The 17,906-nt window shown below is 32.6% G+C and overlaps 1 protein-coding gene across 5 annotated transcripts in view; it reads right to left on the bottom strand.

Annotated features, from left to right (window-relative positions):
• Window positions 1-1,965: 1,965 nt before the first annotated feature.
• Window positions 1,966-17,906, bottom strand: part of LOC131532152 (uncharacterized) — a 54,731-nt gene continuing 38,790 nt past the window's right edge. For all 5 annotated transcript variants that reach the window (XM_058763590.1, XM_058763593.1, XM_058763591.1 and 2 more), the window contains 6 exons: window positions 13,971-14,123; window positions 8,666-8,795; window positions 8,529-8,561; window positions 8,107-8,207; window positions 7,179-7,262; window positions 1,966-3,050 (listed from right to left, as the gene is read on the bottom strand). In XM_058763590.1, the coding sequence (XP_058619573.1) occupies window positions 2,946-3,050; window positions 7,179-7,262; window positions 8,107-8,207; window positions 8,529-8,561; window positions 8,666-8,795; window positions 13,971-14,123 (606 nt within the window). In that variant the 3' untranslated portion in view covers window positions 1,966-2,945. The remainder of the gene's footprint in view (window positions 3,051-7,178; window positions 7,263-8,106; window positions 8,208-8,528; window positions 8,562-8,665; window positions 8,796-13,970; window positions 14,124-17,906) is intronic.

The raw sequence follows: 17,906 nt of genomic DNA, 5'->3' as shown, positions 1-17,906 counted from the left end.
AATGAACTTTTCCGCGACATTCTAATTTATTGAGATGCACCTGTATATGCTGATTTAATATTCAAGATACATTTCTTCTTATTTTTGATGTTTACAGTTCTGCTACTTAATTTTTTTGTGGAAACTGTAATTCATTTTTTATTTTTCAGGTTTCTCTGTTAAATAGGAAGTTTAAAAAACAGCATTAATTTGAAATTAATACATAAAATAAAATAAAATAAAAATAAAAGTGGTTGGATAAGTAGTTCGGAGAATGGATCAAAATATAATAAAATTAATTAAAATAAATTAACTATCTGTCCATGGTGCACCCCCCCCCATTCAAACAAAACAATACAATTAAAAAATTAAAAAATCAAATAGCCAGAAACCCCAAACTTTTTAACTACAATGTGTATATTCTAAAAAAATAGCTAACCATTCAAAAAAATATTAAAATCCTACATTCACATTCCTTCAGTTAATAATTTATGTAAATTATACATTTATTTATATTTTTATGTAAATTATTTATATTAAAACAATATTTTTTATTATATAATTAAAATTAATTATTATTTATAGAATTTGCATGCATTTTATGTAAAAATACAATTGTGGCACATATTAATATTTATTTCCAAACTGTGTGGGATGAGTTAAATGCCAGCATTCAATGTGTAAGGTTAGAGGTTTGTTCAAATATGAGCAATAAAAACAGTGAAACCTGCATTTGCAAATATTATTTTAAATCCCACAGCTTCATAAATTCTCCCACCTACAACATCAGCACATAAAAACGGTCTCATTATCTGAAAGAGTGATTCAACACCTCCATCATTACAGCAGAGATGCCACAGACTCGTGTCTTTATACGCTGAATCGTGTGGAAATAATGACCAGCAGACCTTGATTTGACAGATCACTCCAGCAAACACTTACTCACACCAGCTGTACAGAGGAAAGCATTCAGCTCGACACCAGCTGAGGGAGACGGCAAAACATGCACATGTTTGGCTGTGTACTCTTTCACAAGCTAGAAAATTATATAAGGTAACAAAGCTGAGAACCTAAGAAGATGAACAGATGTAAGATTTAAAATAATGTCAGCGTAAAAGCCCTGTGTGCTGCAGGTGAAGTCATTTAAGGCAAGAGTCGTAATCCCTTTGCTTTTTTCTGATACAAAACCAAACATCACAGGCTTTGAGTAATGTTCAAAAAAGACACTAAAGCAAGATAGTGACAGCACGACATGATTTTACAGATACCAGAAAAGTCATTTTTTATTTATTTTACAGAAGTGCAAATTAAAATGACTATTAATGCAAATCACTGCTTTGGAAGACAAATTAAGCTCGTTTGATTAAAATCTTTCAGTGTTCTAGCGTGAATACATTTCTTTAATGAATAAAATAATCATTTCCTGTGCAGTCAAGGGCACATCATGCTCCATTTTTGCAAAAAAAAAAAAAAGAAATCTCAATTTTTGCCACAATGCAGAAGGAAAGCATTTTATGTCTGACTAAGCAGAGAATTTGAGCTGACAAACTCCTGCAGGTCATGAAATGGCACACAGAATATTTGATGTGCCCTACTGCAGGGTGCAAAACTCTATTGGCTTGTTATATTGTACAATGAATCTGTATTTCCGTAGCTCACAACAAATAGGTCACAAGGTCATATTTACACAGCTACTGTTGCTACTGTGCTAGTTTATGTGATTTAAAGGAACTGGTTATTGACATTAGTCCACAAAAATCTTATCTTAAAAATCTTCAAATATAAACTAAAGTAAAATAAAACAAAATAAAAAAATACAATACAATAAAATAAATATATCTGTTGACAGAGAAGTGGTTTGGAAAAATAAAATAAAATAAAATAAAATAAAAATAAAATAAAATAAAATAAAATAAAATAAAATAAAATAAAATAAAATAAAATAAAATAAAATAAAATAAAATAAAATAAAATAAAATAAAAAAATAAAATAAAATAAAAAAATAAAATAAAATAAAAAAATAAAATAAAATAAAATAAAACTCAAATTTTTTAAATAAAAATTAACCACTAAAAAGCAATTAAAATGATAAATTAAAATGAACTATAAAATAAAATAAACAATCTGTCCACTGTGACCCTATAGAGGATAAGCAGTGTGCAAGATGGATATGAAATAATAATAAAAATAGTGCTTAATAACAGCCTAAACATCCTGTTTTTGTGTTCCACAGAAGAAAGAAAACCATGACATGAAGGTAAACGATGACAGACTTTTCATTTTTGGGTGAGCCACCCCTGCAACGGTGGACAAACTGCAGTGGGTGTTCACTACAAAGAGATTACAAGTCGCAAGCATGTAAATCCTAGTGTTATGCAAAGGGAATCAGACTTAAAAGAGATTTGTTTCTTCTTCTTTTATTCGTCCTCTTCATTTACTGAATGAAATCCTCAAAAGGAAAACAAGGAGTCTGTTTTGAATCGTGTGAAATGCAGATGTCCTCTGCTGAACCGCCACGGAGGATTCGACTCTGTATCATCCAGAAAACACACATGCGCTCAAGGCCACAGAGAGAGTCGGCGATTCAGCAGACGCATGTGGAAGCCATTCAATTGGCTGTCTGAACCAGAATGCCTCTTTCACACCAGCCATTTGTGAGTTTACCACTGACATCCATTATAGGAGAAGCAAAATGATATGCGCCTCCAGAAAACATCTGAGAAATTAGCTGTTTGCTGTAGCACCGGGTCAAAGAAGCACAGGATCCGGCTCGCCAAGACTTAATCAAACCAAACACCAGCACTGGGGAAGATCCAGAAAACATCGGTCGCAGTCTGCAGATAAGACTGTTTCTACAGACGGTCCAATCACCTTCCCAATGAAATATTATGACATGCTTGAGATAGCAGGTGCAAATTCACACAAACGAACACCTACTGTTCCAGATGTGAATGGTAATTCAGCTTCATTGAGTGTATTCAGAGTACACTTTCTTGAAATCACTGATAAATTGGCAAATCCATCCGAAAACTTCTTGGGAGTCTTGATCCAAAGGCTCTCCGAATTTTATCTGTTGAAGAAAAGAAACCAAATGAACAGTGATATTCACACAGTGCTTTGTACAGTAAATAACTGCTTCATCTTGTAACTGTTAATGTCTAATTGAAAGTCAAAATATTATTTTTTTTCTATATATTGTTTATGGTGTAGTATTATTTTTATATATTATAAAATATATAAATCCAAATATTTATTAAATTGAAAAAAGTACATTTAATATGCTTTATACACACACATACACACACACACACACACACACACACACATATACATATATATATATAAAATTGTAAAAAAATTCAGTCATATTTAAAATAACATTGTTAATAACCCTGCTATTGTTTATTCATTTATCACTTAATACAATAAAAACAGCTTCATATTGTAATTGTTGTTTAATTGAAAGTCAAAAAGTAAATATTTTCTATATATATAATAGTGCTGTCAAATCATTAATTGCGATTAATCACATCCAAAATACGTTTTTGTTTACATATATAAAAACACACACATGCATGTGTATATTTAAGAAAAATATGTTGTTTATATATTAAATATATATAAGTACAGTACGTGTAAATATTTTCAAAATATATACTGTATGTGTGTGTATTTATATATACATAATAAATATACACACTACACACAGTACACGGTTCCCACTTTTTCATGAACACCAGATTCAAGGACTTTAAGCACCATTTATTTTATATCAAGCACCTATCAAATTCACACGCCAGCATATGTAGTGTCACGAAATACCTTACAGTACTAAACATTCCACTTCCACTTAACATTTACATTAAAAGTTTCAGAGTAATAATGTTTTGAATGTGTAGGTTTCATATTTAGACCGTTTTGAGCAGCCGTTTTCAAAGGAATTTAATGAAATCCATTGAAGTCAATACTGGTAATATTCAAATACAATTTCTAAAATATTGATCAAATATGCATCAAACTGGTTTTTGCTGTAGTGCTTGTACAATATTTAAATTTGAAAGAATTTCACAATTTTTAAATTAATAAAAAATGGTTAAATGTTGTAATAACACAGTAAAACCTGTTAACATTAAAAATGTGCACATTCTCTCCAAAGAGACGTTACTCATTAATAAATGAACTCAAGTCAAAATTATTTTGTAAATTATTATTGTAAATACCATTTGACCTGGAGGAATGCAGGTGCTCAAACATACAGCTGCTCAAAACTTCAATATTTTAAAAAAATATGTCATGAACATTTTAAACATTCAAAAAAAAAAAAAAAATTAAAAAAAAAAAAAAAAAAAAAGGATTTCTATTTGCTTTTAAACTGTAAACGGTTTTCACTAAGCTGTTTTCTTATTTTTCAAGTTCTACATTTTCTCCTTAGCTCCATGTCGCAGTAAGATTTGGGAGTTCATTTTGATTCTATCTCCTGTCCTGAAAAGTCTGTCTTGCAGTAATATAAATGAAGTATTAATAAAAATAAAATCCTGCATTTATGCCAGTTTTATAACCTTAATGCTGATAAACTAAGAGAAATAGACTGTGTAATGGCCAAGAACCCGTTTTATTTCCAATCACTCTCAGTTTCTCTCTTCATCCTGGCTCTATTCTCCCCATTATTTCAGGCTCAACAGCCCCAAGTTGCTGTTTGCTGTGTTTTTGCCCTAGGCTGAAAGTTTGGGATGTAATTGTGAAACTAAAGCGATTCTCATCCCTGGCAGGAGACTCGATCCTCATCCTGTCAAGCTCACAATAGGCTGAATGTTCACAATGAACCGCTTGCAGTCTTTATGGATGGTCTTGAAGAAAATTGGGACAGCTGGGAAATACATTGCACGTTACAAACAGAGGAAAAGGACTTTCCCTAAGAATTTGTTCTTTATTATTAAGAAAGTTGTGTATTTTCTTGCTGGACTTTTATTGCAAAACTTTTATTACACTGTTTTGTATTCTCTCAGAAAAAAAATTCGAAACAGCACATACACAGCTGTTCAAAAGTTTGAGGTTTTAAGCTCATCAAGGCTGCATTTATTTGATCTAAAAAAAAGCACCGTAATTACAGTAATATTGTGAAATATTTTTACAATTTAAAATAACAATCTATTTGAATATAGTTTAAAATGTAATTAATTCCTGCGATCAAAGCTAAATTTTCAGCATCATTACTCCAGTCGTCAGTGTCACATGATTTTTCAGAAATCATTCTAATATGCTGATTTGCTGCTCAAAAAACATTTCTGATTATTATCAATGTTGAAAACAGTTGCACTGCTTCATATTTGTGTGAAAACCATGATGTATCTTATTGTTAATTTTTCTTTTACTTTGATGAATATAAAGTTTAAAAGGACAGCATTTACTTGAAATAGAAATTCTGAAATATTATAAATGTATGTGTCCCTTTTGATCAATTTAATGCATATTTGCTGAATAAGGAAATAAAAAAATCTTACACGAAAAAAATCCTACTGACATCAAACTTTTAAACATTAGTGTATATCATAATGTAATGTAACATGAAAAATATGATCAATTTCTGTCTGAGGTGTCAAATGTTAGCCTGGTAATACCAAACTCTGCTACTTCGCTTTGCTTCAAGTTTGCTGAGTACAGAAGCTAAATGAAATTGAGTGGAAGTACAAAGTCTGACGTAGTCAGGCTAGTAAAATGTACTGATTAGCTTGGATTAAATTTACCCAGAAGGCCATAAAACAAAAACAAAAAAATTAGTAAAGCAAATTTTTTTTTTTCCTAGAGCTGCATTGAATTTTTCTGGATATTTTTTCTATATGTTGTGTATTATTTTTTGTATTACAAATACATAAATATAAATATTTATTGAATTGAAAATAAAATATATTTCATATTTAAAAGTTTTTTATTGCTGATAATTATTTAACGTTTTATATATTTATTTTCTGTATTTTCTGTTTTTCCCTAAACCTTATAATTCAGTCATATTAAAAACGATAAAAACAAAAGCAAACAAAACAAATACCTATTAAACAACTAGGGCTGCCCCCTAATAATCGACTAACCTATAGTCGACCAGAAGAGGCTTGGTCAAACAAAATTTTATTAGGTTGCAGAAAAAAAAAAAAAAAAAAATCTAGAGAAATGTAAGCTGTTCAAGTGTCTGTGCGAAGAAACTGAACAGTAGCGCTCACTGCAGGACACTTGCTCTTAAAATACTCTGCCATTTCTGGTCATACAGATAAGAGTAATACATCTGTCGAGTCTGTAAAACTCTACGTTTATTTGTGTGCACGCACAATAACAATAAAACATTGCACTTTTGTAAAATAATGAAAGCAAACAGGATGCGCTTTCTGCCGTCTCGGTCTTTACTTTCCTTACAAACATGAAGTATCCACAGAGAGAAATGAACCAACTCAAATGGAAAACAAATAGCCTTTTCTCAGATTATGTAATCTGTATGAAACATGCATGCAGGCGCTTCCACTGTGGAGATGACGAGTCTGTGTCGCCGACTTCATCTCTTAAACCCGAAAAAAAAAAAACCCCACAAGTGTATCAATACATTATTAAAATGTTAATGCAGCCTCCTTACTGTTTTTCCCTGACACATTCATAATCATTACTTCTGCCAGTGCGCTGTGGCAAGCATTATGCGTGTGCTTGAGTGCTTATAGGCTATGTAGGCAATTAAAGGTTCATTATAATGATTTAAATGGTTTAATAATAAATGTGCGATTAGTCAACTAATGCTTCAAATGAACGACTACTGGTCCACCAGAAAAATCTTTAGTCGAGGGCAGCCCTATCAACAACAAAACAAATTGAACAAATAAAATAATTTTTAAAAGGCTTCATTTGTAGTTCTCAAGGCTCCATCTATGCCACTGCAGACAATCACATATTTATTGTTATAAACAAACAATGAATATCATAGAGAACTGATATCATAAGTCAATCTCAATCCAGCCATCATGTCCCTCACAGTGAGAAAAGAAACAACAACTGTAACCTTGATGAATGGGTGGGCTGAAATATATTCCCCTCTTCCACCTCAGTCCACCTGGCACAGATAAGCAGAGAAAGGCCAATCTCCAGATAGCTGGAGATACCGGCCCATCCGTCTCCCAAAGCAACACAACAGAAGATATTGAAATAATAACTCAGGGATTACCAATATGTCAGTGTAGAGCTTCCTCATCTCCTCACACCTCTTCATCAGCTGTCTGAGATCGGCCTCATGCTTCTCGATGGCCGCCTAGAGCCGGAGATAAAGGAAGAGCAGGTGTTACGGCTGCGCTTTCTCCTTCTTTCCATTTCTGGAGAGGTAGCACTGGAATTCTTAGCGCTATCAGCCGCAGAGGCTTTTGATCACCAATATTTCTTTTCAACCAGACCACATCCAAAAGCTTTTATACAGTGAAAAGGTGTATCAAACAAGCAGCTCTCAAGGGCCTGTGCTATATATGATCTAGATTAACTTCCTTTCTCTGTGGAGTTGTTCAAGAATAATGCAGCACATAAGATTTTTTAAAGAACAACCTGGCCGGTATTTTCAGTATAATGAAAATGAGTAAGGACAGGGGCTGTCAAGCTCCAAACTGAGTAAAAAGCAGCATAAAAGCATCATAATGTGTCATGCGACTTAAAGCATCATAATGTTACATGTACTATTCTTCTGAAGTCATATAATAGCTTTGTGTGAGGACAAGACTGACATTTGAATCATTATTCACTGAGAGAAGTAGCTTTGACCAATTTGAATAATTTTTTTTGATCCTGTCTGATTGATTCTTGAGTTCAACTCACTGAATCACTGATCTGGTCACAGTCATTAAGAGCTCGCTTGAAGAGAAGATTATCAAGGACTAACGACTTAAACTGGACTGACTTACAATATATCGCACAAACAATAGATTTATTTTTAATGTTTTTATGATACTTTTATAGTGCTTTTTAAAAAGCTTCAGTTCCCAAAATAAAACTAAATCACATTAACATGCCATTAATACCAATGTTTTCTTTCAAATTCATAATGAATTCAAGTAACCTGATTATGTGACATAATAAAGCTAAGATAATTGGGTATATTTGTAAATTACCTTCAAGTCTTTGAAGAATTTGGGGTGCTGATTGACTTCGTTTTTAATTTTACTGTATGTTTTCCTGTACTGGACGATCTTCTGAAATTCATTCTTCACTACTAAATGGTGACACAAAGGGGAAAAAAATCTGTGATTAAGGACATTTATAATGGACACACTACTTTATGAGCTCAATTGCAATGCCTTTATGCATTAATGCACAAGCAGCCAAGCAGCAACAGGTTTGAATGTAATGCCCAGCTGATTAACAAGTAATAAATTGTATGAAATTATTGACCATGCTTGAATGAAGCAGTGAAAATGTGATATTCTGTAATCAAATGTGCTCAATCAAGCATCCTTTTCTGAAACACTGATGACTACAAACAAATTTGGTGCAGCAGCATCACAAAACACATTAGATGAGAGCGTCCACGTACCGTCCACCTCTGCTGTCAGACCTTTAACCGAAGCTGCGGGAAAACCACAGAAACACACAATCAGAAGGCGTTCAATCAAATCAGCCCCAAAAACATCTCTCACATCTTCCCTTGCAATGAAATTTTGATTAGAGTACCTCCAGGAACAGTCTCGAATTCTGCAAGCTCCAGGAAAAAGGTGGCCAAACGTGGTTCTTGCAACATGATCTGCTCCACAAGGGCATGCAGCAAGGTGAACTTCCGATTGTTCCCGCGCTGCTGAGAAAGCTAGGAAAATGAGGGAAAAATAATGAATGTGTTTGTGGAAGTTTGTCCATGCACCTGCGCTTAAGAATAGATGATACATGTGCTCTGTTCCAAAACCTATGTAGACAGCATTTTAAGGCATTGGAGACACTTTTATTGATTCAGCCAAAATGCAGTGTCAATCCCAGAATTATATACAAAATTACATAGAAAAATATATAATTATATAGAAAAAAATCAATTTAAGATGGCAGATATATATTCCATTCAATATCGAAAAAAATAAAATAAATAAATAAATAAAACAACAGGCTATGATAATAAAATGTTGGTTCATAAAAATATTCTATTTGAAAAATAAATAAGATAAAATAATTGGTTGATAAAATATTTGAAATCTGAGATCTGAAATAAATACACATACATAAATTAATTCATTTAATTAATTATTGATAATACAATAATTAGTTAATAAAATGATTGATAAAAATAATGTGGTGTAATAAAAATTATTCATATTATTTATATACTATTTGTTATTATTTATATTATTATAATATTAAAATATTATTTTATAAGTGAAGCTAAACTGAAACTAAAAACCTAAAAACAAACAAACAAAAAAAAAAGGCTACTTTCGCTACATAAAATAAAAAATATATAAATAAATACATTTCAGCTAGTTGACTGGCAACATTTCACATTTTTATTTAGTTTAACGTGATGAAATAACTCAAATTAAAACTGAAAAAAAAAAACATGTATAAAAACTATACAAACATAAAAAAAAAATGAAAATGACAAAAAAAATGAAAATGAAAATCACACATCACATCAGAAAGGCATTTATTTTCAATAAAAATTAAGGAAATAATCAAAAAGTTGAAAATAAAGTATCAGGTAACGTTAGGGTAGGTGTAGGGAGGGCTTTATTGTCCCAATAAGGTGGCATCCATTTAATAATCTGAATTAACATTATAATTTACACAATACGTTATTATTGCATATTGTTTTATATTGCACTACAATACTGAGGTGCAGATAGTTGCCACTATTTGCAATAAGTATAAATAGCATAAAATCCTGCTATTTTAACAGTGCAAATAGAATCTACAGCTATTTGCACATAGTGTAAAATAAATACTGTTATTTTCACAGTGTAAACATAATCCAAGTGCAAATACCATCTATCACTAAGAAAATATGCTATTTCACTTAGTGCAAACAGCTGCTGCCAAAATAAAAACTAATATATTAATTTAATTCAATGTCAATATTACTAAAAACTATTATGGTATGTCAATTATATTAAAATAACACTCCAACATACTAACAACAATTTCTACTGAAATCAATTTTCTGTCAAGTGCAAAGTGCCATTTGTGTGACATGCAAGTTGACAATGTTGAATGTTCCAAACAGTCAGAACGCATACTTAGAAGGCAGCCGTCTATGTAGGCAGTGCTTGGTAATAATTAGGAGGAGGTTTGGGAACGATTGGTCCTATATCCCCAATCAAATATCCCATCTGACCGGAGGGTACCGGAGGTAAACAAATATTTATCTTGGATGTGCGTTAGTGAGAGTTTATGCACGCTCATGCATGCATCTTTGAATACCAATACCTTGCCCAAGGCCAGAGAAAGAGCAAGGCTTGACAATTCACCACCCACATATTACCATCAACTAAAAATGGAAGAAGATAATGTCCTTGTACCGAAGCGCACCTCTATTGTGCACATGTGAAAAACCGGTTAACATTTCTCCTTGACATCTCGAAGGTTCTGCTCTCTGATTAACCACAATGCAAATCTTATGGAGCGCCGCAGCCTCGTGTGAGTGTTTTTAAATATTTCTACAGTAGGCTAAAGAGTGATAATGATAAGAAATGCATGTCTTGAACACACAGAATAAAAATAGCTGCTAATTCAAAAAGCTTTCACACTTATCCAGCGGTAACGTGAACAACCCGAGCACTGAAAATTAATGAAGTGCTACGTGCTAAACACAAACGCTCTCATCTCAGTAGCATCTTTTTAAAGCAAGGAAATGTAAAGCGAGTACTTGTGCCACAAAAACCAGCATCTGTTTCAACTGCTCTCCATATGAAGAGGTCTGCAGAGAACAAGAGCGCAGATCCATCAGGCTCTCTAGATCTATTCTTTATGGTAATGCATGTAGATAGGAAACCACTGCGACAATTTCAGCTGACGCTAATTTAAAACTCACAGGCTAAATGCTGATCTTCAGACGGGTGGAAAAAAGGGTTATTCTCAGTGTTGTTTATTATTTCAAACCCCAACCCGTTCTACAAAACTAAACATTGACCAGGAGAAATCAAATACACAAGTTTTGTTTTCAAATCGAAGGCTTAGTTCACATAGGATCACTCATATTTTGCGGTATCAGACTTAAATTTGCGGTTTCAAAAAAATCTAAATATATGAATGTGTTTTAGAATTTTTTTATATTTGGTGGCTTATATTATTACGACTTATTAAATAAATAAATACATGCATACATAAATAGAAACATCACTTTTCAAAAGTTTGGGGTCAGTAAGATTATTATTTTTTTTTAATTGCCTTTATTCAGCAAGGATCCATTACATTGATCAAAGGATCCTGAAAAAATGCATCACAGTTTCCAGAAAAAAATATGAAGCAGTGATCATTTCTGGAGCAGCAAATCAACATATTAGAATAATTTCTGAAGGATCATGTGACAGTAAGCAATGTGTGAGTAATGATGCCAAAAATGCAGCTTCAATCACAAGAATAAATTACATTTTACAATATATTCACACAGAAATATTTTAATTTGTAAAAATATTTTACAATATTACAGCTTTTATTGTATTTTTGATCAAATAAATGCAGTCTTGGTGCAAATTTTGAATGGCAATGCATGAAATATTGATTTCTTTTCTCTTTTTTTGTGATTAGAAAAAGTTCTGGGATGTACAAAACAGTTATTTATAGAGTTTAGCAGTCATTATACAAACATATTTGACCATACAATGCTACAATGACCAATCTGAATCAAGTATTCCAGAAAACCATGTTATAAATCGTTTAAAATGCATATTAATCTCAAATGTTGTGACATTTGCTTTAAACAGTAACAAAAAGTTAAAAGGTTAATATATATTTAAGACTAAACATGCAAAGTTCTTCAAATTTTATACATAAAACATGTGGGTCACACTTATTTTAAGGTCCAACTAACTATGAACTATGACTTTTGCCTCAGTAAACTCCTCATTTGCTGCTTATTAATAATTAGTGAGGTAGTTGTTAAGTTTAGATGTGGGGAAAGGTTAAGGGATCTAAAATATGTATTACTTTATAAGTAATAATAAACAGCCAATATGCTAGTTAATAGTGAGAATTGGTCCTTAAAATAAAGTGTTACTAAAATATGATATACTAAATGATGAAATGGAATTTTTTGAAAATGTCATGATGAACATGCCAGGACAAGGTGTTTCATTAATCATCAGAGGTTTACTTCATCACTCTAAAATAAGCATGCGGTTATTGTATTTAATTTTTTTTTTGTCGTGTTTCTATAGAGGAAGCATAGAGGTGGTGCATTCAGATTCCTCATTAGCAAAGGAGGAAGTCGTTCAGCTTATTGTGCAGGTACCCTTAAATCTTGCCACTGAGGAACTGGGTTTCAAGCACCCTGGCCGCAAAAATCAATACAAATTACCGGCGTGTCACTAATGACTCGGCGAGCTCTGAAAAAAAGCCATGCCGCGTGGCTAATGAATTGGGCCGCTGCAGCAAGAGTTTGCACAAACGAAAAACAAAGAGAAACTCACAGGTATACACTGTTTGGCACGTCTGATTTGTGTAGCAGATGCAGTCATACAAACGTGACTAAAGCATAGGCGCAGTGGCAAGTACGATATAATACATGTCACAATATATATGCCATGTAATGCATCATAATACAGTGCAACAACAGTGCTCTGGAAGTAAAAAAGGAAATTAATATTCTCCTCATTTTTAACAATTATGTTTTAAGTCAGAATGACTATGATCCTTGCAGTTGTTAAGCAACGATATATACTTTCAACTTACGAAAACAGCTGGAAATGCAATAAAAATCGGAGCAGAAACCACCCACTCCTATGAAGCACTGTGAATAATGTAACAGTCTCACTACAATCTCAAATGATTTATATATTTATTTATGTGTGAATATTTTTGAATGCATTTACAATATATTGTATTTTGTCCTTAGGAAACAATATCAACTAAATAACTAAATAAATAAATAAAATGATCTAAATAATCGATTAAATATTATGAGTACAATATGGGTTGCAATTTATCAGTAATACCTGTGAGATTTTATGATGTTTTTATAAGTCTCTTCCGCTCACCAAGGCTGCATTTATTTGATCAAAAATACAATAAAAACAGTAATATTGTGAAATATTATTACAATTTAAAATAATAGTTTTCTATTTGAATATATTTTAAAATGTAATTGTTTGCTGTGATGTAAAGCTGGATTTTCAGCATCATTAATCCAGTCTTCAGTGTCAGAAATCATTCTCATATGCTGATTTGCTGCTCAATAAACGTTTATTATTACCATATTTTTGTGAATTCTTTTTTTTTTTTTTTTTTTCAGGATTCTTTGATGAATAGAAAGTTCAAAAGAACAGCATTTATTTAAAATATAAATCTTTTGTAACATTATAAATAAATGAAATGCATGTCTGAATATAAAATCATTTTATAAATAAATAAAACTATAAATGTTTTCACTTTTGATCAATTTAATGCATCCTTTCTGAATAAATGTATTAATTTCTTTAAAAACAGGTTTTTGAATGGTAGCATATGTGAGAGAGGGTATTTCAAGAGATGTGAAAGCTTGTTTGTGTGAAAAGCTGTGCATATGACACAACATGACCAAAAACTGAGACGGCTACTTGCTGAAAACTAGAAAACCTAACATTATTTTGAAAAATCTCATTCCATATTATTAGTTTTCCCTAATGCTGCTACCAAAGCTGACCGGATAAAACAACCGGAGGAGAAATGAAAGCTGGTGAAAAAAAGAAAGAGAGAAATAAAACCAGCAGATGTTTGTCCTGTATGCCAATGAGAAGTTTTATTAGCCCCGGCTCTCCTCGCCATCCCCCACGGGTCATTTGCTGGCGGTTGCGGGTCCTACCTTAGTTAAGGATGAGAGGCGAAATCCCTTGGCCCTGTCCTTGCCCGCGTTCTGGTTGAGGTAATTGCCCACGGCCAGAAGGTACTCCAGCACGCTGACAAATGACTCGCAAGCCCACAGCTGCTGGCACATGCGGATCTTCTGGATAATCAGCTGCAAGACAAACACAGAGGCCAGAACATGTCATCTCCAACTAATCGAAGCGCAAACTTTTTCCTGCCTCTCACTTAACAGCCGTCGGCACAAGAGCGCAGCCGGATTTCTCAGCGGTCCTATTGACACAGACCAAGCTTGTCAAGTGTATATCAGAGCCTACACAGGAAGTGCTTTTATTTATTATTTGAGGCTGGAAGCAAAGTTAAAGCTGAGGACTGGTAGCTGTTGGGTTAAGGGGTTCTTGCTGAAGTAACAAGTACAAGGTACAATCAACGACTACCATCCGTCAACAAGGCACTTATGACAAGAGCGCTCGACAAGTACATGTGATAAATCAAAACTCTGGAACGGTATCGTGTATGACTGAGGTTAATATTACAGAAAACAATGCCAGTGAACTACAGTGGATGATCTATTGGCACAACTTCAAGTCATAATGAAATCAAAATTGACCCTATTTACTTCCTTAATGCACGTTCCTGGTGTTCTTGTGCATGCTGCCTTTGTCATCGTTTATCAAAATATAATGGCTTGTTTGGCCTCTGAAACAATGTTCGGCTGTTAACTTGCGTAAAAAATAACAGCAAGTTAATGCAGTAAATTAATGCTGGTAAATTAAATAAAGGCTAAGATGATAGAAAGAAAGAATTAATGAATGAATAAATAAATAAATAAATATAGGGTACAACGGGGCTAAAGGCGCCTTTGATATTATTTTCATCTAAACCACTAGAAAAACGTGGCTTGGCACTTTGCAAAACATTCGCTTTTCAACATGCACGTGCAGATTTGTCTGATCTTTGATGCGATCGCGCTGCAATATCTTTTGAGACAAAGGTCTTTATGATTTCAGTTTTCTTTAAGACAATTAAAGCAACAGTTTTTAAATGACGACAGAATATGTAAAAGTATGGTATTTGGGGTAAAAAGCGCCCCTGCTGTTGGGGCTAAAGGCGCATAGTAATTAACATGATAATTAATAGATTGCTGACTTTTCCATTTGTTGACATGACATGGTTAGATTCAGATGGTAAATATCATATATTATGTTGTTATAAATATCATATATATTATGTATGTGTCCATATTAGAGATACTGTAATCACCATGTTTAGAGTGAAACCATCATATTTAAAAACATCATATAATAAAATATCATTTGTTGTTACTATTGTAAATATATTTTCAATTATTATTGGATCTCATTCAATACTTTCAGAATCTTTACTTATTAAAATGATTTTGTTTCTGTATTTTAAAATGTATTTTTTATATTAACATTTTATATTAACATGTATCAATATTTATTGAACATTTATTTTTATTTTTTCAAATTAATCAGAAAACAGTACAAACTTTGCTAAAGTGATTGTTTTGAACAAGTATTAACTTAGACATTATTAAACAAAACATTATTTTAGCTGAAGTATTTGAATCAATGTGCCTTTTATGCCATGCTGGTGGGCCTTTTACCCCGTGTGTGGGGTAAAAGCCCCCCTTGCCCCCTCATACATTTATAAGATTTTTAAACAAAAATGAACAACTTGAATGATTTATTTTCACACAAAATCTGTTGCTCCATTAATGTTCAATACAACGTATATATTTTTTTTTCTGCAATTATACATTTTAGGCACAGTGAATAGCACATTTTTTTCTTAAGGTGGGCCTTTAGCCCCGTTGTACCAAAGTCTCTTTAAGACAAGTCATGTCACTCAGAAGCCATCTTTGAAACGCCTCTCGGGCATCCAAGTGCAGCTTCTATCTCTTTGAATGGGGAAACATCAAATTCTCCAAAACTGTTCACTAAGCTACGATTAGATTTCATATTTGAAATCACCAATTAAATCTGACAACAACATTAATGTTGTTTCTTTTGCTCAAATAGTGTTATAAAAAGCTTATTTTTCAGGCTAGATCAGCCAGTGCGCATGCGCAGTCCTAAGCACACGTCTCAGAACGCTGACTGTTTCCAGAGCCATAGAGAGACAGAGTTGCAACAACGGAAATTCAAAACGCTCGATCGTCACGTGATTCACATTGACCTCAAATAGTTCCAGGAAGTTCATAGCGGGCAATTGGAATGCATTGGTAATTAGTAGACAATAAAATAATTTGTGGTAAAATAACATAAAAAATAAAATAACATTGTGGTCTTTTACAAAGGTAACTTCAGATTCTGAATATATATATATATATATATATATATATATATATATATATATATATGTGTGTGTGTGTTCTTACAACTTGTATGTTAGTCAAGTGCAATCACAATTAAGTGAGGATTCATCTAATAATGATCCGTTTTAATGCACAAGGTAATTTGATTAGCTGTGCTGATAATATACAGTTTGTTTCTATAAATGTCTTACCTTTTAAAAGTTCATCACAGCGGTCTCTTTTGCTGTATCTCTATGGCGCTGATAGTATTAGCGCGAACTTCCGGGAACTATTGAGTGGCTCCATGAGCCGCCATTGCTGTAAAAAACTGGCCCATTAGAGTCAATGGAGTTGTCCCAACTCTCTCTCTCTATGGCTGACTGTTTCTATAGCAACCGGGACTTCTAACGGCAGCTGCAGTGATGCGCTGACTTTACCGGTTAGTGATTGGCTCTTTCATTCAGAAGGCGGGGCTTCCTGCGATTCAGCGGCCATATTGAGCGTTGCATTTTTCCCCATTCAAAACTATACGAGTGACACGTCTTGGGTATTCTATAGTCTTTGGTTGTACCCTAATATGTGGCCACAGGTGTCTTACAAGTCATAATTTAAAAACATTTTAGAGAAGAAAAGCATGAATGAATGAATGAATAAATAAAATGCTCATAGTTTTTCACAGGACAGCATATAAAATAATTTAATTATTTAATAAATAAATGATAGATGAATGAATGAACAAACAAACCTGTAAAAATGATTTACCATTTAAAAATAAATAAAGTGGCCTCAGGTGTCTAACAGGTAATAATATAAGCACATTTTATGAATGAATGAACAAACTAATGAATGAATGAACGAACGAACGAACGAACGAACAAACAAACAAACAAATAAATAAATAAAATGCTCAGTTCTTCACAGGACAACATTTAAAACAACTTAATGAATGAATGAATGAATCTAAAAAAAGTATTTCCCATTTAAAAACTCAGTACAATCAAAATAGCCCGTGAATGTGGTTTCATACAGCAAATAACAGAAAATATAGAAAATAAGGAAATAATAATAATAATAATAATTATTATTATTATTTCAAACAAAAAGTGTTTACAGGTCAGAAAACAAGCAAACAAACAAACAAACAAATAAATGCTCCAAGCACTTCAAAGGTCACAATATAAAATAATTTAAAATAAAGAAATGAATGAATAAATAAATTCTAAAAAACAAAACAAAAACAAAAAAGTTTTACCACTGATTTCATGCTAAAATGGTTTCACAGGATATCACATCGATGTATAGACAGTGCATTACCAAATGCATAATGGCAGCTGTCTAGAAATAAAACATTAGATTTAGTCTGATAAGTTGCATTTGTGAACACTAAACTCAGTGATACAAACAGAATGTGTAATATTCCCAGAACCACACTGGATTACTTCCAATCAACTTCAGCAAATTAGATACACCATATTCATTTAGACTGTCTGATCTACATTCCTATTAATACCACAAGAAAGAAGTTTATACTACTCTTGGGGAAAGCCCTAGTGATTTAGCCGAGATAAACAGGTTAGGCTGAAAGGTATTGTGAGCTGCTAGCATTAATTGCTGAAG

The sequence above is a fragment of the Onychostoma macrolepis genome, chromosome 23 (genome assembly GCF_012432095.1).
Source record: "Onychostoma macrolepis isolate SWU-2019 chromosome 23, ASM1243209v1, whole genome shotgun sequence".
Taxonomy (NCBI): Eukaryota; Metazoa; Chordata; class Actinopteri; order Cypriniformes; family Cyprinidae; genus Onychostoma; species Onychostoma macrolepis.
Note: the sequence above shows the minus strand (reverse complement) of the source record. Positions and strands in the feature narration are given on the sequence as shown.